At 39.9% G+C, this 25,332-nt stretch overlaps 1 protein-coding gene across 15 annotated transcripts in view; it reads left to right on the plus strand.

Moving 5' to 3' along the window:
• The window catches only part of LOC123608342 (adenylate cyclase type 10-like), a 51,472-nt gene that overhangs the window by 8,726 nt on the left and 17,414 nt on the right, over window positions 1–25,332 (plus strand). For 14 of the 15 annotated variants that reach the window (XR_006717201.1, XR_006717202.1, XR_006717200.1 and 11 more), the window contains 16 exons: window positions 8,007–8,212; window positions 8,469–8,559; window positions 8,650–8,738; window positions 9,342–9,533; window positions 10,219–10,340; window positions 14,861–14,937; window positions 15,037–15,226; window positions 15,723–15,778; window positions 16,521–16,674; window positions 16,837–17,026; window positions 18,201–18,287; window positions 19,474–19,745; window positions 20,262–20,395; window positions 20,997–21,122; window positions 23,374–23,649; window positions 24,722–25,051. Coding sequence is in view for 12 of the 15 variants with exons in the window: in XM_045498104.1 (XP_045354060.1) it covers window positions 8,007–8,212; window positions 8,469–8,559; window positions 8,650–8,738; window positions 9,342–9,533; window positions 10,219–10,340; window positions 14,861–14,937; window positions 15,037–15,226; window positions 15,723–15,778; window positions 16,521–16,674; window positions 16,837–17,026; window positions 18,201–18,287; window positions 19,474–19,745; window positions 20,262–20,395; window positions 20,997–21,122; window positions 23,374–23,649; window positions 24,722–25,051 (2,592 nt within the window). In the remaining 3 variants the exon portion in view is untranslated. Of the gene's footprint in view, window positions 1–8,006; window positions 8,213–8,468; window positions 8,560–8,649; window positions 8,739–9,341; window positions 9,534–10,218; window positions 10,341–14,860; window positions 14,938–15,036; window positions 15,227–15,722; window positions 15,779–16,520; window positions 16,675–16,836; window positions 17,027–18,200; window positions 18,288–19,473; window positions 19,746–20,261; window positions 20,396–20,996; window positions 21,123–23,373; window positions 23,650–24,721; window positions 25,052–25,332 lie in introns of those variants that run through there. The other variant, XM_045498107.1, reaches the window with a different exon arrangement.

Below are 25,332 nucleotides of genomic sequence, written 5' to 3' on the forward strand. Positions count from 1 at the left end.
AATGATCATATGGTTTTTATCCTTTCTCTTACCAATGTGATGTATCACATTGATCGATTTTCAAATATTAAACCACGCTTGCATCCTGAGAATAAATCCCACTTGATTGTGGTGAGTGATTTTTCAGATGTATTGTTGACTTTGGTTTGCCAGTACTGTATTTTGTTGAGGATTTTTGCATCTATGTTCTTCAGAGACATTGGTCTGTAGTTCTCTTTTTTGTGTGCTGTCTTTATCTGGTTTTGGTATCACGGTGATACTGGCCTCATAGAATGAATTTGGAAGTTTTCTATCTCCTATTTTTTGGAATAGTTTAAGAAGAATAGGTATTAACTCTTCTTTAAATGTTTGGTAGAATTCCTCTGTGAAGACATCTGGTCCTGGACTTTTGTTTGTTGGGGGTTTTTTGCTTATTGATTCAATTTTTTTGCTGGTTGTGGGTCTGTTCAAATTTTCTATTCCTTCCTGCTTCAATTTTGGTAGGTTATATATTTCTAGGAATTTATTCATTTCTTCTAGGTTTTCCAAATTTTTTGCATATAGTTTTCATAATATTCTCTTATAATTGCAATTCTGTAGTGTTAGTTATTTTTCCTCTTTCATTTGTGAGTTTGAGTGCTTTTTTTTTTTTGATGAATTTGGCTAGAGATTTATTAATTTTGTTGATCTTTTCAAAGAACCATCTAGTTTCATTGATCTGTTGTTTTTTAGTTTGTATATCATTTATTTCGTCTCTAATCTTCATTATTTCCTTCCTTCTGCTGGTTTTGGTTTTTGTTTGTTGTTCTAGCTCCTTAACATGTAAAGTTATTTTGTTTATTTGAGATTTTCCTTGCTTCTTGAGCCGGGCCTGTATTGCCATAAACTTTCCTCTTAGAACTGCTTTTACTGCATCCCAAAGGTTTGGGACTGTTGTGTTTTCATTTTCATTTGTTTCCATGTACTTTTTGATTTCTTCTTTGATTTTTTGGTTGACCCATTCAGTGTTCAGTAGCATGTGATTTAACCTATGTGTATTGTGGTCTTTACAGATTTTTTTCTTGTGGTTGACTTGTAGTTTCACAGCATTGTGGTCAGAAAAGGTGCTTGGTATGACTTCAGTGTTCTTGAAGTTGTTGAGGCCTGTTTTGTGGCCTAATACGTGATCCGTTCTGGAGAATGTTCATGTGCACTTGAAAAGAATGTGTATTTTGCTGTTTTAGGATGGAATATTTTGAATATATCTGTTAAGTCTATTTAGTGTGTCATTCAAAGCCATTGTTTCCTTGTTGATGCTCTGTTTAAACGATCTGTCCATTGATATAAGTGCAGTGTTAAAGTCTCCTACTATTGTATTATTGATTAGTTCTTTTCTTTTTGTTACTAATTATTTTATGTATTTGGGTGCTTTCATGTTATGTGCGTAAACATTTACAATTGTTGTATCTTCTGATTGGATTGTCCCTTTATTATTATATAGTGTCCTTCTTTGTCTCATGTTACAGTCTTTGTTTTATGTCTATTTTGTGTGATACAAATATTGCTACTCCAGCTTTCTTTTGTCATGCATTTACGTGATATATATTTCTCCATCCCCTCACTTTCAATCTGCAGGTATCTTTTGGTCTGAAATGAGTGTCTTGTTTTTTTATCCACTCTGTCATCCTATGTCTTCTGATTGTAAATGATTACATTTAAAGTAACTATTGTTAGATATGTAGTTATTGCCATGTTGTTATTTGTCATTTTTGTAGTTTTTCTCTGGTCCTTTCCTGTCTTTCTCTCTTTCATACTTTGCTGGTTTTCTTTAGTGATATACTTGGATTCCTGTCTCTTTATTCTTTGCATATCTATTAGTGGTTTTTGATTTATGGCTACCATCAGGTTTGTATATAACCTCTTCATACAGCAGTCTATATTAAGTTGATGGTCACTTAAGTTCGAACCTATTCTTTACTCCTCCCCCCTCCATGTTTTAGGTATATGGTATCATATTTTACATCCTTTTATTTTGTGAATGTTTTGTTTTGTTTTTACAGAAATACTTATGTTTACCACTTTTGTGTTTCCTCTTTTTCATACTCTCACTTATGGTCTTTCCACTCAAAGAGTCCCCTTTAATATTTCTTGTAGGGCTGATTTAGTGGTCAGAACTCCTTTAGTTCTTGTTTGTCTGATAAACGGTTTATCTCTCCTATTCTCAATGCTAGCCTTGCTGGATAGAGTATTCTTAGCTGTAGATTTTTCCCTTTCAGCACTTTGAATATATCATGCCGTTCCCTTTTGACTTGCAAAGTTTCTGCTGAAAAACACCACTGATAGCCTTATGGGGGAAATTTCCCTTGTATGTAACTATCTTCTTTCCTCTTGCTGCTTAATTTTTTTTCTTTATCATTACTTTTTGGCATTTTGATTACTGTCTAACTTTGGTTGATTTTGTTGGGGGATCTCTGTGCCTCCTGGCATTGTGATTCCTATCTAACTGTCTAAATAACTTTGGCCGATTTTGTTGGGGGATCTGTACCTCCTGGATCTAGGTATCTCTTTCCTTACCCAGATTAGGGAAGTTTTCAGCTACTGTTCCTTCAAATAAATTTTCTGCTCCCTTTTCTGTCTCTTTTCCTGGAATCCCTATTACACTTGATGTTATTACACCTGATGGCATTACTGAGTTCCCTTATGTCTATTCTCAGTTTGCATAATTCTTTTTTCTCTCATTTTTTCAGCTCGATTACTTTCTATTCCTCTGTCTTCTAGTTCACTGATTTGCTCCCCTGCTTCTTCCAGCCTGCTATTCTATCAAGTTTATTTTTAATTTCATCTATTGTGTTTTTCATCTCTGATTGGTTCTTTTTTGTTTGTTACTTCTTCCTTAGGGTCTCACTGATGTTCTCCACTCTTTTCTTGAGTCCAGTGAGTATCTTTATGACCATTACGTTAAATTCTCTGTCAGCCATGTTACTTATATCCATTTCACATAGGTCTCTTGCTGTGATTTTGTCCTGTTCTTTCATTTGTGACATACTCCTCTGTCCTCTCATTTTGCCTATCTGTGTCTGTTTCTGTGTGTTAGGAAAGTCAGCTACATCTCTTGCTCTTGAAAGTAACGGGCAGGATGTGCACTTTTAACTAGGTGGCACTGGTTCTCCTCTACAGGGCGCACACAGCTGCTGCGGAGGCCAGCTGGTCTGGGTACTCTGGACAGCACACAAAGGCAGGGTATGCAGTTTTAACAGGGTGTGTGCATCCTCCATGGGGGGTCAGGAGATGCATTGTTGGCGAGGATTGCCTGGGTTTTCTGGGCAAGGGGATCCACAGCACCAGGACTGAGGCAGGTCTGTCTGGCTAGAGGGGGTGGGGTGCAGTGTAAGCATGTTAGGTAGTAAGTGCTGTCACTGCACTGGTTCTCACAGCTGGCTGTGTATTTATGATGAAGGGTTCAGAAGGGAAATGGCTCCTGCCAGCTCCTTTGTTTCTGGAGAAGTCCCTCAGCAAACTCTGAGATTAATAACTAACTCTCCCTCCCATAAGCCCCAGGTGCCTTTCAAACTGCTGCTTCCAAGCTGTATCTCCACATGTTATTTGCTGTGCTGTCTCTTTCAGGGCAGGGGCTCAGTTTCCTACCACTAGCTGAGCTCTCTCAGAGCCACGCCCACTTATTTTTAAAGTCCCACTGGTTATAAGCACTCATGAAATTCAGCCCCTCTGATTTTCAAAGCCTAATGCTGTAGGGATTTTTCTTCCCCCTGTAGGCTCCTCCCCAGTGTGCTTCTTGCCCCTCTTCTTGCCCACAGCTCCCTCCCTCCAATGGTCACACCCATGGGATTAGGTTCCCATCAGGTCTCCACCCTTACTACACTTTTCAATGTGGCATCTTCTCTACATTTAGTTGTGGGGTTTGTTTTGGCCACTCTTTGGGTCCTTTCCTGGGTTGTTTGCCCTGATGCGAGTATTATCTAGTTGTATGTTTGGGATAAGTTGAGTTTAGGGTCCTCCTACTCCACCATCTTCCCCAGAAGTCAGAATCAAGAATTTTTAAGGTATATTGTTTCCATGGTCTGATTTTTGAACTATGTTATTGTATTACATAATCAAAAATATAATACGATAAAGATTAAAAAGTTGCACACAGAGACAAAAATTTCATCAATGACAGAGCCAGGACTGGAGGGGGAGCTCTATACACAATGCTCCTTCACAGAAGTCCAGAAACATTAAGGGGTTTCTGAATGAAGGGCAAAAGTTGCCTTGACCTATTCATTTACAATTTGAGGAGGAGTCTGAAGAATTCTATTCTGAATTATATGGCATCTTTCCTGTTGTAGCATTTTTTTGTTGTTTTTTTGTTTTGTTGATGGATAATTCGTAATTGAAACTGTACATAAATAACATTTGTACACTTTTGAAGCCAGCACTGCAATCAAGATAATGTACATATCCATCACTCACTAAAATTTCTTTGTGCCCCCTTTTTTTTTTAATATATGAAATTTATTGTCAAATTGGTTTCCATACAACACCCAGTGCTCATCCCAAAAGATGCCCTCTTCAATGCCCATCACCTACCCTTCTCTCCCTCCCACCCCTCCCCCCCCCATTCAACCCTCAGTTTGTTCTCAGTTTTTAAGAGTCTCTTATGCTTTGGCTCTCTCCCACTCTAACCTCACTTTTTTTTTCCTTCCCCTCCCCCATGGGTCTCTGTTAAGTTTCTCAGGATCCACATAAGAGTGAAAACATATGGTATCTGTCTTTGTCTGTATGGCTTATTTCACTTAGCATCACACTCTCCAGTTCCATCCACGTTGCTACAAAGGGCCATATTTCATTCTTTCTCATTGCCACGTAGTACTCCATTGTGTATATAAACCACAATTTCTTTATCCATTCATCAGTTGATGGACTTTAAGAGAGAGAGTGAGTGCAAGTGGGGAAAAGGGACAGGGGGGAGAGAGAGGGAGAGGGAGAGGGAGAGAGAGAGAGAGAGAGAGAGAGAGAGAGAATATCTTAAGCAGGCTCCATGCTCAGTACAGAGCCCAATGCGAGTCTTAATCCCACCACCCTGGGCTCATGACCTAAACCAAAATCAAGAGTTGTATGCTCAGCCGACTGAGCCACCAGATGCTTCTCCTCATCCTCTTTCATAACCCTTCCTCCTACGCTCCCCTCCCTATCCTCAAGAAGTCTCTGATATCCTTTTTTTGTCATTAGAGATTATTTTACATTTTTAAAGACTGTTGTAGAATGTATCAGTAGTCCATTCCTTTTTATTGCTGTGTAGTATTCTATTGAATTCTATTGTTTATCCATTCACTTTTTGATGGACAATTGGGTTGTCAGTTTTTGGCTATTACAAATAAAGCTACTATGAACATTTGTGTACAAGTCTTTGAGTAGACATATGCATTTATTTCTCTTGGGTAAATATACTATGTAGAAGTGAAAGGGCTAGGTCATATGGTAGATATAGGTCTAACTTTTTAAGAAATTGCCAGTCTTTTTTCCAAAGTGATTGCACCGTTTTACTTTCTCACCAGGAATGTATGAGAGTCCCAATTTGTCCATGTCTTTGTTAACACTTATTGTCTGTTTGAAGAACACTTTTAACATTTCTCATAGTATGGGTTTGCAAGAGATGGGTCAGCTCTTGTATGTCTAAAAAAAAAAAAATCTTTATTTCACCTTGGTTTTGAAAGTGGGTATGGAATTCTAGGTTGCTGGGTATTTTTTTCTATTATGTTAAAATTGCTGTTCTACTGTCTTCTAGCTTGTAGCATTTCCAATAAGAAATATGCTTTCATCTTTATCTTTGTTTCTTTGTACATAATGTCTTTTTCTCCCCTCTGGTTTCTCTTATGATTTTTTTTCTTTACAGTTGGTTTTAAGTAATATGGTTATGATGTCCCTTGGTATAGTTTTCTTCATTTTTCTTGTGCTTGTGGCTCATTGAGATTTTTGGATGTATACAGTTTTGGTTTTTATTAAATTTAGAAAATATTCTACAATTATTTCTCCAAATAATTTGTTCTCTCTTCTTCCTCCTCTGTCCAGTTACACACATATTAGATTGCTTGAAATTGTCCTACAACTCACTGATTTTGTATTCATTGTTTCTCTCGTTTTTCTCCCTGTGTTTCATTTTGGATAGTTTCTATTGCTGTATTTTCAAGTGTATAGACTTTTTTTTTTTTTTTGCAGTGTCTCTAGTAGACTTGTTTAGTCTTTTTTCTAGATTCTTGAATATATGGAATATAGTTATAACTTCTACTTTTCTTATTTACTAATTCTTTCATCTGTGTTATTCTGGGTTGGGCTTGATTGATTGATTTTTCTCCTCATTGTGGATCATATCTTCCTTTTCTTTGTATGCCTGGCTATTTTGGGTGGGTGCCAGACATTGTGAATTTAACCTTGTTGGGTGCTGGGGTTTTTTTTTTTTTTATACTTCTATAAATATTCTTGAGCATTATTCTGGGATGTGGTTAGCTTGATCTTTTTTTTTCTTTTGTTTTTAAACTTTGTTGAATGGGACCAGAGCAGTGTTTAGTCTAGGGCTGGTTTTGCCCCATTGCTGAGGCAAACCCCTCTGAGTACTACACCTAATCTCCTGTGAATTACTAAGTTGGACAATATGGCCAGTGAGACTAGGCCAGCCCTGTGCGATACTGGGGATTGTTCCTTCTAATCTTTTCAGGTGGTTCTTTCCCTGGTTTCAGGTAGTTTCCTCACATTGATGCACTCATTAGTACTCAGCTCAAGACTTGTGGGGGACCTGGTAAAGATCTCTGGAATTCTCTCTCTGTACACTTCTCTCCAGTACTCACAATGCCCTGTGAACTCTAGCCACCTTGGCCCTCAGACTCTTAGCTCTGTTTCCCTAACTTGAGCCTTCTGGGTTATACCTGGGTTTCCCCACCCTGAGATGTCCTGGAAACTCTTCCATGCAGTAAGCTGCGGTAAGGTAAACAAGCTCACCTTGTTTATTCCCCATCTCTCAGGCATCATTGCCCTTCATTACCTGATGTCCAGTATCTTGAAAAGTGTTGCTTTGTGTGTTTTTTCTAGTTTCTTAGTTGTTCCAGACATTATGCTAAATTCATGACCTGTTAAGCCATGTTGGCCAAAAGTATATGTCTCTATTATTTTAAAACTATTTTCCCTTTGATTTTAGCCTAGATTGGGTAATATTTCACTGTATGTTAACTATAGAATTTAAATAAAATTTTGAAAAGAAGGAAAGTAAAAAGATTGGATAACTTAGCTAAGAGCAGACTTAACTTGGATATAGTCCTTTTTTTCCCTGGCAAGCAAACCAGTTTTTCAGCTATATTAGCAGTAAGAAATGCCTTAGGGTAAGAAAAACAGAAGGTAGAATAAAAGTGTATGGCAAAGCCCAAGTCTGGTAAAATACTGATTGTCTTCTCAGTCCTGATTACACATTGAGGAGGGATGGTATGGTCACCATGGCAGCAGTTTCTGAGCATAACCATATGGTCTCTGCCATCAGGACCTAACTGATTATTACAAAAGCAATTTAAAGAGAAGACTCTTGGGGCGCCTGGGTGGCGCAGTCGGTTAAGCATCCGACTTCAGCCAGGTCACGATCTCGCGGTCCGTGAGTTCGAGCCCCGCGTCAGGCTCTGGGCTGATGGCTCAGAGCCTGGAGCCTGCTTCCGATTCTATGTCTCCCTCTCTCTCTGCCCCTCCCCCGTTCATGCTCTGTCTCTCTCTGTCCCAAAAATAAAAACGTTGAAAAAATAAATAAATAAATAAAGAGAAGACTCTTAGAGACCTAGGATCTCTTGCTTCTTCCCCCATCCAACCCGGGTTTGTTTGAATATCTCTAGTGTGCTTAAGACAGAAGGAAATCTGGGGCAAGGTAATATTTTTGAAGGTAAGCTCACCCAATATTTCTGCAATAACAAGATTGGCTTGATGCATAGAGCAATGTGAGGATTCCAGACCCATCCTTTTCATGGTTTTCCAATTAAGTTTGGCTGTTCACCACTTGTCTCTTTTTTTCTGGATAGGTCTGTCTGCAGGTCAGATCTCCCAGGTTATTGTTGGAGATGAGCAACGACAGTACCTCTTGGTGGTTGGGCAGGATGTAGATGATGTCCAGTTAGCTCAGCGTTTGGCTCAGGCAAATGAGATTGTCTTGTCCTGGAACTGCTGGAAGCTCTGTGAGCAGTACATGTTTGAAGTGGAAATCATGAGGGAGGATGAAGCTGTGAAGGTAGGAGGCTGGTCCCATCCATTGCACATCCTGAAAAGGCCCTTCTACTGCACAGGGCAGTGCTCTGGTGGTGGTCAAATATGGCTTGACCAAACCAATGACCATTGGAACTCTGTTTTGGAGGGAGGTGGGGGATATGCTCCCAGGAAGATAGAGCAGAACAATAAGGTTGGAAAGATAAATGATAAAAAAGGGAAATGGCATCGGTGATCCATTTGGTGGTTGGGCACACAATTGAGCAGTTTCCTTTCTGTAGTTAAGAGATATGCGGATCATTGACCCATTTGATTTTGCTGAGCATTTTGACAAGTGCCTCGATTACCTGCCACATTACCAGACAAGTGCTGGTAAGTTACTTGGTCCTTTTTACCCAAGCCCAAAATGTTTAAAGTTAAATTTTTCGTGTGGTTGGAGACATTTTGTTTTCCTTTTCTCAGATACTTTAAGGACTGCCCTGGATTTGGATCCAGACTCTGCACTTGAACAAACCCTGCGGAAGCACATAATGAAAAACCTTTTGGAAAAGGTTATTTTCTAGTTCTTGAGTCATCGTGTAGACTGTGTGTGTGTGTTTATGTCAACAAGTGTATATTTATATGTGATGAACTTCTCATGTTGATCCAGTTCATCTCCTGCTCTCCATGGTAACGCCAGCAGATTTCCCTGTCTGTACCAGTTACTATGAAGACATGTCCTACCACTTCAGATTTCTCAGTTCTGGAAAGTGGAAGCCATATTTGTTTTTCAGTTTGTCCCTCTAGAAGCTAGTACATTATTAACAGGGTAGAGAATATATGCTTGGTAAATATGCATTGATTGACTGTGTATATAGAATTTATGTGAATCCCATAGTAAGTGATACAATGACTAATAGAATGGACATATCAAACTAACTCATGTAAAGAAAACATAAAATCCTGGCAGATATCATCAGTAAATTAGGTTTAAAGTCAGTTTTAATTCCAAGTGCACTGGTTGGTACCATCTTCTATACCTCTCAAACCTGAATTTTAAGTTTTTTGTCTGTAAGTTTTTTTTCTCATACTCACCGTGGAATATAGGATTTAAATGCCTAAACATGGTACTGAGAGTGAAGATACAGGCCCGATAACTCACTTTGTCTTTGCAGATTGATGAAGGGCAGCCTACGGAGTATGTATCCGAATTCCGTACCGTGACTATGGTTTTGGTCAGCCTAGAGTTCCACAAGTCAGCATGGGTGTTGCATTTGTGTCATCTTATCCAGGAGGCTGCCCTGTACATCTCCACAGTCATAGAGAAAGGGGGTGGCCAGCTGAGCCAGATCTTTATGTTTGAGAAAGTAAGTACAAGGAAACTTGACCCATCAGCATTAGAAGTGAGGGAGGAATAATAGTCTTGTATCTCGCATAACACACTTACACACATGTAAGTCAGATAACCTGCTTTTTCTTTTGTGACAAGCTATATGACATTGAAAGTTCAACTAATAATAGTTTAGGAATGGGAAGTTCTAGTTAATTTCATTTTCAGGGTACCTGAGAATTACTTTCCAATCCTTTTTCATTCAACTCTAGTTGAAAAATCTTTGTCAGAGCAAAAGAATATTTTTCTGCCTCTATTAGTAAAGTAAATGTAATCAGATATTTCTGATAATCAAGGAGCTTGAAAAGAGCAGTATCATAATGTAGGACATTATAGGTGAATAAAACGTGGGCAGGTAGACTTAGCTCAAGGCATACAGTAGAAATGGAATTTTTGAAAAGTTCTGGACATCAATTTTTTTGTGTTTTAAGTTTCAGTCCTTTGAATAGTTAGTTAAATCAAGATTTTATTTCTTCTTTTTTTAATCTCCATGTTGATGTGGCCCTGAGTGTCCATTTCATGAATCCTGTAGAATTCACCATTCCTAGCAGATACCAGTGGGGAAAGGCTCTCGCTTCATTCCGGGGAGTTGGTGCAGTTGTGGCAAGCCGTAGTCTTTCCCCAGGTAAACTTTTCTTTTCCTTCTTTGTCGTCTGTCCCAGGGCTGCATGTTCCTCTGTGTTTTTGGCCTTCCTGGGGATAAGAAGCCAGATGAGTCCGCACATGCCCTGGAGAGCTCCTTCAGCATCTTCAGCTTCTGCTGGGAGAAGCTTGCTGAGACCAAGTGAGGAGGAAGGTGGCGCAGGGCCCCGGGGGGCTCTTCAGCCAGGGTAGGAGGGAGTACCAAGTAGCAGGAGTTGAGTGTCCAGAATCTGCCTAAAAGGGAGGGAGCATGCTAAGGGAAGTCAGAAAATAAGATCTCTTAAGAAATCATTAGGTACAGAATTATATACTAGATACTCAGGGAAAATGAAGATAAGTTGCCATCTAATGGGGTGGGTGGAAAAGGGGGAGGAACTGAATATACCTAGCAAGGTTCAAGAACACTGCAAAGGAAGAAGCAAATGTGCAAATTAGTGTAATACAAATAATATATCTGTATGTGGTGGGAATGTAGAACAAAGGCTGCCCATCTACAGGGAGGAGGGATGTGGGAAGAGAAGTTGTGGGGCAATTACCAAGATAGGAAGGGACCACTACTGGTTAATGCTCTCCTTCTTGGCTTTCAATCTTATTAGTCCCACTGAATTTTCTGGAATTCTCACTGAGCTGATCTCCCACCTCCATATCCACCCCCCTCCCACCTTCTACAAAAGCCTTGTCCCAGTGAAGGTAAAGAAAATTCCATTTTTCCACTAGTCACACTATAACAATGTGGATTAGAATTTTTCAGATGACTTTTTCTCTCAATAGAAAGCTCTGAGGAAGGTATATACATAGATTTGAAAAGTTATTTTTAATATTAACATCAAGTCAAAGATGCATAAAAATTGTATAGTGCTCCAACATTTGTAGGATACTTTAGTATATGCTACCAGTGTGAATGTTTTTTATCCCTCTTTTACACATGAGGAAACTAAGGCCACAGAAGAGGAGTTTCTAGCATATAGCAGAGGATGTAATGAAACCCAGACCTTCTGTCCTCAAATCTTGTGTCATTTTCATTACCTCACAGTTGCCTCTTATAAAAGGCAAATACTCTCCAAAAGGCATAGTATATATTACTAATGTGATACCATTGTAGAGGCATTATAATATCTATAATATTCTTATAGAATATTAGTACTGAGCAGTAACTTAGAAATTATCTGACCCAACTTTTTATTTTACAAATAAGAAAGATACATAGGTTGCTTCACAGATAGTCAAACTCTTAGCCCAAGGTAGATATGTGTTGGCACTTCTTTTAAACTTGATGGGATCTGCAGATACTCCTACGGCCCACTTCCCACTTATCTCTGTAGTATGGGTGTGTTGGGCCATCGCTTCTAGTGCTGGTCCTTGTGTGCTGTTGAATTTTACATTGGCTTGTGGCCTTTAAGAGTCCTGCCCTTGGCCCTTACTCCTGAATGAGATAGTCATTTCTTAGGCCTAGTTTATGCTTTCAGTCTTATTGATTTTAGAATATAGTAGATTTTAAGAGCTAGATAGAATCTGAGAGTTCATTTCATCTGATGATGATCTCTTCTTAACTAAGAATCCAGAAACTAAGATCCAGAGGTTATGTTGGTAAGCCACATAGCTTGACAATACCAGAGCCTGAAAGCTGGTTCCTAGGTCAGCGTTTTTTTCCTTGAAGATAATTACTAATTTAGTAACATTAGTTCCTTAGTAAATCATGAAAAGAAGATTTTCATGGCCAAATATGTTTGGGAAGATACGCAAAGTATATTTCCTTCTTAAAGGTTCACAATATAAATTAACGTCAAAGGTTCTGGGTAGACTTAAAGAAATTTGTTATATTTTGTTTTAATCAACATTTCCCAAATTCACCTGATGGCCACTTTTCTCCAGAAAGACCTATAAACATCCAGAAGAATGAATGTTCTGAGGAGCGTATTTTGGGAAATGCTGCACTAACAAGATGCTAAAGCTTGCCGCCTTCTCCTGAAATTCAAGTGTAGAGATGTAGCCTCAGGGTTGCCTGTGTGATGTCGTCAGTAACGAATACTATTGCTCATGCCTGTCTGCATCACATCAGCCTCACCCAGACCCAGAACCACATTCCATGTCTCCTTTTTCAATGACCCTGTTCACCTCGGGTCATCTTCTAAATTCCCTTTTTTTTTTTTTTTTTCCAACGTTTATTTATTTTTGGGACAGAGAGAGACAGAGCATGAACGGGGGAGGGGCAGAGAGAGAGGGAGACACAGAATCGGAAACAGGCTCCAGGCTCCGAGCCATCAGCCCAGAGCCCGACGCGGGGCTGGAACTCACGGACCGCGAGATCGTGACCTGGCTGAAGTCGGACGCTTAACCGACTGTGCCACCCAGGCGCCCCATCCCCTTTCTAACCTAGGAAACACCTTCAGTTTTCAGTTCATTTACAGAAGAAAGAGGATTCTCTGAGTCCTATGATTAATCAGGCTTTTCTGTTTTCTGGCTTGTGACTATTTCTCCAGGATATTTTTGAGATTCAGGGAGTGAGTCTCAGAATCTCGTCATTATAGTTTTTCAGCACCTCTTTATTCATCTCCATATATGTTGAATAAAGAGTGTATTTTTCATCAGTGAAGAATCTCTTTTTAAAAAGGAAGAAGGAATATGGACTGCCAGGAAGAACAAGGGGGGATTCTAAAGTGCAGTAGAAAGATACAAGAAATGACCAAGTGAGAAAAGTATTACTTGCTTTGTTCCTACAGCCTTGTTAATTAGCTGAGTTTATCTCATTCATAAACTCATTCATTCAACAAGCATTCATTGAACACTACTCTTGAGCCAGGCACTGTGCTAGTTGTGATGGAGGTAGAGAAAAATAAGACACTACCCCCTTCACTAAGTAAACAACTAACTTTAATAACCTGAAATGTAAGTGCAGGAATAAAATGCTATAGGAGCTGCAGCAAAGTGCTCTGGGAAGAAAGAGTTAGTTTTCCCTAGAGGTCTCAGAGAAATCTTGACTATACAGGCAACTTTTGAGAAGGGAAGGAGTTCAACAGTTGGAGAAAGCAAGAAAGGGCATTGCAGACCAAGGAAGCATGGTGAAACATCAGATGTTTAGTCTTATTCTTGCTGTGGCAGCAGACAGCTGCCTGGTTCTTGTCTTGGGTGTCTCTTATCCACCCTGAGCAATGGGCCCAGGTAAGAGTCTTCAATCCTGCCTTCAATCCTGCCTCAGAGCAAGGCAGGAGAGTTTTGATGGAATCGGAGACAATAATGTTAGCATTGTTGCCACTTTTCACGCCTCTGCGAAAATGGCTTATATGTGGATTGAACTTGAAACTAATTTATGCCTCATTGCACCCTCCTTTGTCCATCTGCCTATCTTATCTGTCACATGAAATTTTCACATCAAGAAAATCTGATTATTCCCTTGCTACTGTATGAATTTGCCACCTTTGAGCCTTTGCTTCACCTGAAACAGTATATGTCCCCCTTTTAAATAATTCATATGTCTAGTGCTTCCCCATCCCTGGCATTGGGAGGACCACTTTCCCTTCACTTTTCCCTACTCCCAACACACTGTCTGTGCTGTAGCCATCTTGAACTGCTTCGTTTTGCACAAACACAGCAGGCTTTTCAGAGTCTCTGCCTTTCCCCATTGGATACAATGCTGTTGCCCCACTTTGGCAGTACTTCAGTTTAAACGTCCAGTCATGTCATCTCCTTTCTGAGTGCTTTTTCTAACTCTCTAGTGTGAGTTAATGCATCCATTCTGTTTGCTGTTAATTTGCTGTACTGATCTCTAATATGTAGTATTTGTCTTACTAACTTATAAATTTGTCTCTTTGCCTCCCTCAATTTCTACCACCCTCCCTCTGCCCAACACTAAACTTTTCCAGAGCAAGGTATTTTAAACACCTAGGCCAGTTCTTGGTACTATACATACTTGTCAGTGTTTGTTAAATGAACGAACCTATGCATGCATGCATGAATGAATGAATGAGAAAATATCACTCATTTTTAAAATACATTCCAAAGACTAATTTGCTTCCGGAAGGCTTCCATCAACAGCCTGACCTTCTGATTATTCCTTTACTCTGACATTCTAGCATTATTTGATCCATTAACCCTGTACTGATACCTTTTGATCTACTTTTAATTTTGGAGTTTTATTTGAGGCAGCATTGTATAGAGGAAATAACATTGGTCTAGGAGTCAGGAGGCCTGAGTTCTCATTCTGACTCTACTATTGACTCCTGCTATGTAACTCTAAGAAAGTTAATTAGCTCCTTCAGTTGTGGGTTTTGCTTTTGTTTTTGTTTGCCAAATGGGGTTAAAGTATTTGCCCTGCATACCTCACATATTTGTTGTTAATTACCCCTCAAAGGATCAGATGAGGTAATCAATTTGAGAGTACTTCAAAAAACATATAAAACATATATAAACGATCTAACAGATCTAAGGTACTTTTATTTAGTTTTTCTACTGATAATAGCTCCCAGACTAAAATTCCTTGAGTGTGAGGACTATTTTCTTTCTTTGTACTTTGTATGTATCATATGATATAGATGGACAGCAGTCTCTGACCTTTTCTATTCTGAGCTCTAAAACTAGACATCTTGATCTGAGGAGTGACAGATCGAGTGCCTGACTTGGAGGCTTCTAACTGTACTTACCCACTGTTGCTTTTCCGATCCCCAGGCTTGTTTCCATCAGTATCACCAATGGACCAGTATTCTGCGGTGTGATTGGGGCAGTAGCAAGACATGAATATACAGGTAGAATAGGACATTGGCCTGTTACCTCTGTGAGTTAGGGGATGATTGTAGAGGAGATGGTCCAAAAATTCTCTATCCTTTACTGTCTCCCTGACACAGTTATTGGCCCAAAGGTGAGCCTTGTGGCCAGAATGATAACTGCTTATCCAGGTTTGGTGTCCTGTGATGAGGTAACATATCTAAGATCCATGCTACCTGCTTACAACTTCAAGAAGCTCCCAGAGAAAATGATGAAAAACATCTCCAACCCGGGGAAGATGTATGAATACCTTGGCCATAGAAGATGTATGTGAGTGTCATTATGTGATAGTTTATTCTCTCTTTTACACAATCAGAATATAGGAATAACCAGTGTTTGTATGAAACTAGAAAGAAAGATGCTTCTAGTCCTGGCTTGCTGGAATAAGAGACATAAGAGGAGGGTTTGGTGTCTGAGATCTTTAGCTTTTTTGTTTAGCTCTTAGCTAGTTCCTGAGTGAACTTTTATAGTGCTATCCAACAGGAAGAGAATTCAGTAGGTCACTAATCTGGATGTTCTTCTTTTCCTTTGGGTACTTCACAATTTATTTACTTCTCTGAGCCTGGAACAATCAATAACTCCCCCCTACCTCCTCCCAAAGATGCTTAATTTTTTAAAACTCTTTTATATAGAATTCTGGGCCTTTTTAGTTATCTGAAGGTACTTGCTGATGAGCATAAATTGTTCTCTATCTACTTAGAGATATATATTCTGTCTATCCCAATCTATTTTTAATAGACACATTTCCCTTTGTCCTTTTTCCCAGAATGTTTGGGAAGAGACATTTGGCCAGAGAGAGAAATAAAAATCACCCTTTGTTAGGTGAGTTTTCTTTCCTACCTTAATTCGTATTTTTTCAGCTATTGACGGTTAAATGTGATTTTTAAAAAAATGCAAGACCAAAATGCTTCTAAGCCTGTATTTAAAAAAATAGAGAGCAGCCTTCTTAGTGAATTTATGTTCATTTTGAAGCAGTCTTGCCATTTCTTTTCCTTGCTGAATGTTTACACTTCAGATGGAGTCTTCTCACTGTGCCTGAGAAGTACCAACATTTAGTAAGAATCTTTGTAAGTCAGAGTTCGGCTGTTGAGGTCTGCTCAGCTTGTTGTGGATCATCTTTAGAGGGAAATTCCTCATCGTGAGACAGGAAAGAGAACAGCAAGACTGTTAAATCCCACACTGTGTATTCCCTGTCTTTATATTTGTCTTAATTTGTATCTCTTAGGTTATTATCTTTACATAGCAGTGACCAACTTTGAGGACTAAATTGTTACAATGGAAATTTTTACAAAAAGCTAAGAAGATACAGTAGCTCCCATGTCTATGTGATGTCTAATTATTCTTAATGTTGTTACTTAAATTCTGGAGCGAACCCCCAAGCCCAGCACACTTGTGTATAGTCCAGAGTTGATTTTATGGAAAGAGATGTGAAACCTCATCAAAGAATGGGATTCTACCCAGGGTTCTAGGGGAGAAGCCATTCTGAGAATTACCTTTGCAAAATAAATAAGAGAGTGTCTACCAAAAAGCACAGGAGTATTAGGTACTCCCTGTCTCTCTACAGATCGGGAAAAAGAACTGGAAGCCTTTCGAATGGCACAGCAGGGGTGTTTGCACCAGAAGAAAGGGCATGCAGTTTTGTATGAAGGTGGAAAAGGCTATGGCAAAAGTCAGCTGTTGGCTGAAATAAACTTCCTGGCCCAGAAAGAAGGACACAGGTAAAGACTCCTGCTTTCTGGTTGAATGTCTGCTTCTCTTGAGGCTCCTTTCTCTTGTTGGTGAGACTCTTTTGTCATTAGACTCAGCATCCTTGGGCTGGTGGAGTGAGTAACCTCTCTGTGGGTCAAGGCACTCCCAGTGACCATAGTGACATTCACCAGGGTGTTGCCATTGAAGCTGAAGGAAACAGATTTCAAGCAGTGCTTCTATGCCATCCAGACCCTCATGGCCATCTTCTTTGAGATTGACACATGTCCAGCCTATTACCGCCAGGAGTGCCTACACAAACAGCTCTGTGGGATGGTGGAGGAACCTCTTCACTGTCTTTTTAATGACCTCTTCTTTGTGAAGGTAATGAAAGCCGTGGCTTTCCGAATTGGATTACTGATGTTACTTTTGATGAATAGTTGGACTCAGAATTGTTTTCTAATCTAATGCCCTTAGGCCATATTTGTATAGCTTAAGAACATTTAGTTAGCAGTGGCAGGATTGAGATTTGAAATCCCTTCGACACCAAAACCCAGACTTTCTCTTTTTTGAAAAGAATAGATTCTAGGACTGACTCCAGTACTAATCATATGTCATGGCACAGATCTCTTAGTCTGAGCCTAAATTTTTTCACCCGTGAAATGATAATTATAGTACTTTATATGATTTGCACATACATTTTAAAGGAAGTAGTATAAGAGATCACAGTATAAATGTGAGAATGCTAAATCTGTCTGGGTGATACTGGCCAGTTGAGCATCCCCAGCAATTGTATCCATGTGTTCTCAAGCCGGTTGCAATGTTTTGTTCTTTAACCCTGACCATGGAGTATGTCACTTGAACCAGCATCTGAATCTCAGAAGCTTCCAGTGGTCTAGGATTTATGTGGTACCCAAGAGTAAGCAGGCTAAGAATTCCCTGGTCTATAATTCTTATTCATCCTCCATCACTTCTCCTCATCTGCCAAACCTACAGGGCATTCTATCTAAAGGAAAATAGAGAAAATGAAAATTTCTCCAATTCCGTAGCATAGCCCTGTCTTAGGCCTTGCCCGAGGCCCTCACTCACCCTTGCCAAAGTGGTGGAGGAATAACCTAACTTTGACTCTCAGGTCCATGGTAACTCATGTGCCTAGGCCTGGCACAATGTTAGGAGATACTCGTTGCAGTTCTTTCTGACAAGTCTCATGTGCTCATTCATTCTGGTATGCTTGGAATAACTGGGGTACTGGAGCTGTCCAAAGTGACATCACTAAGTCCAACCTGTCCCTTTACTTCTTAGTCATGACCCTTTAAGGGCTTGCAAGAGTCTGGGTATGGAGAGGAGCTATCTCTCCAAAACTGCCAGTGGATTTTCCATCTTACTCTTTGAACTAAATATTGATGTTGGATTGGGATTTGTGTCCCTATGCCCAGTGCAATAGAAGAAACGCATTCTCACTCAAGATAGAATCATTTTCTGTTCCCTTTGGAGAACCTGTATATTTTTATTAGATTGTCACTGCAAAAGCTAATATATGAATAATTTTCTTGGTTAGTTTCCCTTATCCTTCAAAGTTTCGCACATGGATGACCTGACCAGACAAAAGAAGGTTAAGGCATGTTTTTTTCAAGTGCTCCAGGAGGTGGGTACTTTTGCTACATACTCTTAACTCTTACTATGTGGAGATAGTTTGTACTTACTTTAATCTCTCCATAGCACACCTTGACTTGGGCCTGCCTATTTGTTGATATCTTCATTGTTTGTATCTATATTTAACCTTGAATCAATCCTGTTGTACAGCATACAAGAAAAATGCTTTGCTCTTCCCTGATCCTTGTTTCTTAATGAAATTTTAGTTAATTTTAAAACAGTAGTTTCTAAACGCAAGTGGATAGCTGTTTTACCTCCTATTAATTACAGATACACTCAAGCCTTAACCCAGGTTACAGAGTCAAAAATGAGCAGAAACTGATAACATCATTCTGGAAATCAGCCTAGAAGTAACTAGTCAAGTTTTAATAACATGCATCCTCTAGACCTAGTGCTTCCCCTCCTGGATCTGTGTTCCAGGGAGTCTGCTCACTGCAGTGATTGTGGAGGTGAGGGAGGTATTGGCATGAACTCGTGGATGAACACTGGTAAGTGTAATACAGAAGTTTAGAAGTAAGGGAATAGATGAAAACGTTGCAACACAGAGTGATCTTAAAAATAATCCTGAATAAAAGGAGAGAAATAATGAGATCTGTAATACAGTAGCATTTACATAAAAACAGTTTGCTTGACAAAACAATGACGCACATTTTATAAGAACACAATACAAACAAAAGTATTACAGTAAACACCATACCTGCTGCAGCAGGGGAGTGGGGAATGTGGATAAAAATGAGTATGTTTTTTTAAAGTGGGGCCTGGTGGTTGGTAGTTTTAACAAGCAGTCAGGTAATTCTGATGTGCACCCTGGTTTGGAAATTGTGGATATAAAGTCTTATGAATTCATTCCCACACAGTTTGAAGCCTTTGCCAAAATTAAATATTTGAAAGCTTCAAGTTTGATTTGGAGAATATTTTGATGTTTATTTTGTTTTTCAGTAAGAGTATTTTCTTGTCCAAAGAAACTCAGTACATTGCTTTAGAAATTAGATACAATGGTTATATTTTATATTTGTAAAGTAAAATATTACCTGGACTTAGGACATTTTATTCTGAAAACCCCAGCCTGTATTAACATTTTATTTAAACTGCTGTTGGGAAATTCATGGTGAAATTTGAAAATCAGGTGACTTCATTCTACTCAGAGGTTATCATTGTTTCTTTGCTATTATTTTCAGGCAGTGAGGGAAACACCGCTGATTTTCCTCATTGACGAAGCCCAATATATGGATGCAGCTTCCTGGGAGTTTTTGGAAACATTGCTCTCCTCTGTGCCCATCATCATGGTGATGACATTGACCCCTACCATCACCCTGTGTGACTGTGCCCAGCACTTCCTGCAGAACTCTCAAGCTGTCCTTGTGCCCATTTTGAAGTTGGCAGCGACCTCACTGTTGAGAATGGCATGTTGGGAACTGGGGGTGGTGAGCATCCCCCAAGAGCTGCAGATGTGAGTGGCTAGGACTAGCTGGGCGCTTCATTAAGGGCAGAGTCAGTGCCATAATGTAAGTGAGAAGGCTCACGTCTCACTTACCAGAATTGGGGGAGAGAATGGCATTAATAACCGTAATGGGGCCAGATTTAAAGATAGACCATCTCCTAGTAAACCAGTAAAGGGCTACCTCCCTGAGCTATCCATCCAGGTTTTCACAAGACAGCTAGGACTTGGATGGCTTGGTTAACGTGTCATTTATATGTGGTCAGGCCACTTTCTGGGGCTCTTTGGTAAGGGGATGTTCTTTTTAACAGCAATAGAAACAAAATAGAAAAGTTACTGCTAAAATACATGTCAAAACAATCAATTTTTCTTTTTACATTTCTGTGCTGCTGCTTACCTCTGTTAGTGTATATCATCAAGAGCTGACTTTAAAAAAGAAGAAATATTCCTCAGTATGAAATACCCTTGTGCTTGGCTCTCTTCAAGTGGGCATCTTTAGTCAGCAATCCCCTACTTACCTCTCCACAGCTACCTTCTTCACAGGTGCTTTGGAAACCCCCTCTACTGTGAGGTCTTATGCCAGGACCTTCTCTCTAAAGACATATTGGTCTTTCATGATCTCCAAAAGGAGGAGGAGAACAGCAAGTGGGAGACCCTCTCAGGTGAGCTTAGTTTCCAGGGTTCTACCCTGGTCCAACTGCTGGAGTTTATTCTTTGACATGGCATCACCAGACCTTTATGAGACGTGTGCCTATTCTATTCCCTGATAATATTATAAGCAAGATTAAGCCTTCTTGGCCTCCCTCAGAGAGCTTAATGGAGTCAATCAATCTACTATATTATAGTTCCTTTTTGAGCAGCCCAGGAGGTGGGATAGGAGAAGAAGATTTATAAGCAGGAGAGTTCAGTAGAGAATTGCACATTACTGATGAGAAGGATGGATGGGGGATGGGAGAGAGGAGGAAGGGGTGAAGCATGTGTAAATCTGGAAAGGCATCCTAGGGCTGTGATGTAATAGAAGAGAGAGCTACTAGAAAGTAAACAGGAAGAGTGAGAATGCTGGATACCATACTGTACGGAAAGTGTTGTCAGTTTGTAAGAGAAAATCAGAAAACAGGATGGGAGGGGTAAGCCACTTTAAACATAATGCTCTTTTACCTTCATCCTGTTAGTTTCTTGACTAAATTCTTGTATTTTTGTGCCTTTAAAACTACAGTCACTGAGCATGGTGTTGTCCTCAGTTATAGTCTTCTTTTCCTGCAGCCAATGCCATGAAATCCACAATGTACAGCATTCCTCCTGCTGGCTCTGAAGACCAGGAACTTTATATCTGCACAGTCAAGGATGATGTGAACTTGGATACTGTGCTTCTCCCACCATTATTAAAAGGCAGGTCACTTGAAAACCTCAAGTGAGCCAATGACAGTTGTCATTGCACTTAGTAATTTGGTGGTTGATTGAATATAGGTCTCTCATTGTCATGTGAGCTTCCTTTTCTTCAGAAAAAAGAAACCTGCCTTCTAGAAATAAGTTCCGGCACTGCCCAAAGAGCCCCTGAGAGACTTGTAATGCTACTTGAGCCGTATTTTACTTGAGTGAGCCTGTTGTTCCCTGGGGCTAATGACCGAGGACAGTCTCCTCGTTATTTAATAAAAATTATGTCCTGTGTTTCCCTTCCCTCCTGTGCTGGAGGAGGCAGTAAGCAAGGGAGATAATGTGGCCAAGATTTAAGAAAATCTATGGTGCTACTGAAGAGACAGTATTATACACATAGCAGGAGTTTAATCAAAAGTGGAAAGTAAGTTTATAATGACTGCTGAGATAAAGAATGAAGAAACCATCAGATCTGAGTAGGCATAGTCAGACAAGGGATGTTCTTCTTAGAAATGAGGAAGTTGGGTTTATTTCATGCTCTGTTCAACTGTCTGTGGCCAGGGTACCATATTAAGCACTCTTTGGGAATATTATGGTGAATAAGGCTGCCTTCAAGTCCAGTATGATCTTATTGAGAATATAAGACATGCATACGAAACAGCAATACAGAACACCTTGCTAGTTAGTTAGGAGCCAAGGTTCTGGTATCAGAAAAACCTGGGTACTACTGGCTCCTCCACTTACTGGCTATGAATGCTCAGATAAACTTGTCTAAGCCTCAGTCTTCTCATCACTCCAGTGAGGATAATGATAGACCCTACCTTAAGGGGATTAGTCATCATACATAATAGCTATTCAGTGAATGTTAGCTATTATAAGCTAGCACTCTGGTGTCTGTAGATCCATCTCGATAGTTTACACTCCTACAACTACAACAGGCCTCACTTGGCTTGACTTTACTGACTTAGAAGCATACAGGTCAGAAAATAGCATCATATAGGATTTCTTTAGTGGAAGTCCTCACAGCAGTTTCTACTGCTATTCTCTGGAGCCTCAAGAATAGCTTAGGTGTGATGGAATGAGGCCACGATGGATGGGTGCTTAGAAGCCCCATGTCCCAACTAGGAACTAGTATCTCTTATAACAGCCCCACAGGCATAGACTCCAGGATCTGCAAGGGACATGACCTATGACAAGAATTAACACACACAAGCCTAGAACTGTGGCTTACCACCAGTTATTTATAGCTTATTCACAGTGGTCCTAGTCCAAATTCAGTTTCCAATCAGGGATCATTGTTAGCATAAGCAGTGTTACCTGATAACTTAGCTGGCATTCTCATTTAATCAGGATCCTAGGAAACAGCCGAAAAGTTAACCCAAGGTCAGTATCGTCCACGGGATTTGTTAAAAAGATTTGTTAACTTGTAAACCAAAACAAATAGCTCATTCAGCAAAGCCTTGGCATAAATGAAATGCCAAGGCTAGATTGTAAAAGGCCACATAAGTTATAAAAGTATTAAAAAGGGGCCCTGACATAATTGTATCTGTACTTTATATACATGATTCTACTGCTAGTTAATATATTATTGAGATAAGAGTGAGAGGAAATTGGAGATGTTCCAAACAGGGTATCCTAGTGATCCAGGTGGAAATGACTACTTACACTACAGTTGCTTAGGAGGAAACATACAAGAACATTTAGAAGGAAGATAAGTGGGTGACTAATTGGTTGTTAGGGAAAAGAAAAGGTTTCGAATTATTCCAAGATTTGGGGCTTGGTGACTTACTGGTTCAATACCTACTACTCTTATGTATGGGTCAGAATATGGAGAGATTTGCTATTATGCTTGGAGTTAGTTAAGATCTTTACTCTTAGGTGAGTTCTGGGATCAGAAAGCCTGGCCCCCACTTTTAGTGGGCAGTAATAAAAAAAAGGGTCTGAAAACTAGTCATGAAAATGGGAAGAATTGTTAACATAGCTGAATGATCCAGAGCACAGCTTTGGGTCTACCAACAAAAGGTTTTGGTGACCACGGAGAGCACAGTTTCAGTGGTGTGGTGAAAACCTGATTATTGTTGTTGGCTGAACAATGAAGGTAATGAGGGCAAATAAGGACTTGAAGAGAAGACTCTTTTAAGAGGTTAGACTGAGTGTGGAAGGGGGAGGACAAAAAGCGAGCCCTTTTTTTTTTAAGTGAACAGATTATCAACACAACGTATCCTGTGTTTGCAGAAAGCTCATTCATTGCTCTTTTTCCCCCCAGAAATCGCAGTAAACCAGCTGGATCAATTAAGCCCAGAGGAGCAGTTGCTGGTTAAGTGTGCTGCAGTCATTGGTCACTCCTTTCAAATAGATCTATTGCAGCACCTCCTGCCTGGCTGGGATAAAAATAAGCTGCTTCAGGTGCTGAAGGTTCTTGTGGATATTCATGTGTTCCTCTGGTTCAACAAGAGTCAAGAGCTTCCTGCCGAGTCAATATTAGTGCCTTCCTCTATCAAGATTATTGAACAAACCAAAGAGGAGAAGAAGAAAAAGTCCGGTGAGAAAGAGCTGCTCCCTTTTTCTCACCTGAGCACAGAGTCTTGAGAGGGAATATCTGTGTTCAGCAACAACATCAGTATCCTATATCACGGGCCTCAGTCTCTTAAAACTGTGGCTAAGAAATGGGGGAAGGTGGTCATTTTAGTCACAAAGGAGCCATGATTATAGTGAGTGAATAACCTGTATTTTTCCAGATTGTCTTAATTCCAAGAATTCTAGCTCCTTGTTAATTAAGCCCATGTCTTAAGTATTTGTGTTTTAGTTCAGAAAATCTTATTATAACCCTTTATTGCCTTCTAGATATAAATAATAAGAAAAAGGATCAACTATTCCTAATTTTAGAAATTTACAAGAAAAAGATAAACTGTTCTGAATTTTAGAAATAAACACATCTGGTACCAAAACAGTCACGAACAAAGCCAGATATACATTAAATGGCTTGCAATCTTGAATTCTCCACATGAAAGAATAAAATTGTGGCATAGACTATCCAAAGCACATATACTCCACACACAATTTCCCTTTGCATTTGAAATAGTTTGGGCCTTATATTTGAATAGAGCATTTCTTTTTTTTTTTTTTTTTTAATTTTTTTTTTTTTAACGTTTATTTATTTTTGAGACAGAGAGAGACAGAGCATGAACAGGGGAGGGTCAGAGAGAGGGAGACACAGAATCTGAAACAGGTTCCAGGCTTTGAGCTGTCAGCACAGAGCCTGACGCAGGGCTCGAACTCACGGAACGTGAGATCATGACCTGAGCCGACGTCGGCCGCTTAACCGACTGAGCCACCCAGGCGCCCCTTGAATAGAGCATTTCTGATGACTTGATGCTTATAGTAATTTGTAGTAAAACTCAGTTTAGGAAGAACAACTAAGAAATCTATTCTGTGTACTTCCATACCACTGATCCTTTCTTCTCTGTGGTACTGCGTACTAGATTGGTGTAATATACTTTGTACAGAGGAATTACATATAAAATTTTCTTATAAACTAGCAGCATGTGCTTGGGAGTTTTCTACTGATAGCATAAAAGGCCTTTAAGGGAGACTTGGATTTTCCTGTATTTCAGATGCTGACTCTCCTCTCAGTCCACAAGAGGAACTATCCCTATCTCAGACAGAGGTGCTAGAATTTGGAGTGCCGCTCTTACGGGAAGCCGCGTGGGAGCTGTGGCCCCGGGCACAGCAGATAGCCCTGCACCTCGAATGTGCCTGCTTTCTCCGAGACTTGGCCTGCCGCTGCGGGAACTGTCATGGCGGGGACTTTGTCCCCTTCCACCGTTTTGCCATCTGTTCTACTAAGAGCTGCAGTGGGACCTCCCGGTTCTGTAGTTACAAAGATACTGGCTCAGTACTAACACAGGTGATCACAGACAGACTGCAGCTGCCTTCTCCCCAAGGTAAACCCAGGGGACAGAAAGAGGACATGTGGGCAGCGCTTCTCTTTATTCATGTACTTGGAGCTCTTTATCCAAAAGGTGGAATCAGATTAGGGAGAAAAATAGGCAGAAAGATCCATTTATCCCTGAAGCACCAGAAATAAGAAAAATGTAAGCCCAGAGTTAAAAAGAACTTTAGAGATCACGCTTGTTTTGGGTGGCAGTCTTGGGCAAGTTACTTAACCTCAATTAATTGGGGGAAATTACCAATTTCATAGAGTTGCTGTGAGAATGAAATAAGT

The sequence above is a fragment of the Leopardus geoffroyi genome, chromosome B2 (genome assembly GCF_018350155.1).
Source record: "Leopardus geoffroyi isolate Oge1 chromosome B2, O.geoffroyi_Oge1_pat1.0, whole genome shotgun sequence".
NCBI lineage: Eukaryota > Metazoa > Chordata > Mammalia > Carnivora > Felidae > Leopardus > Leopardus geoffroyi.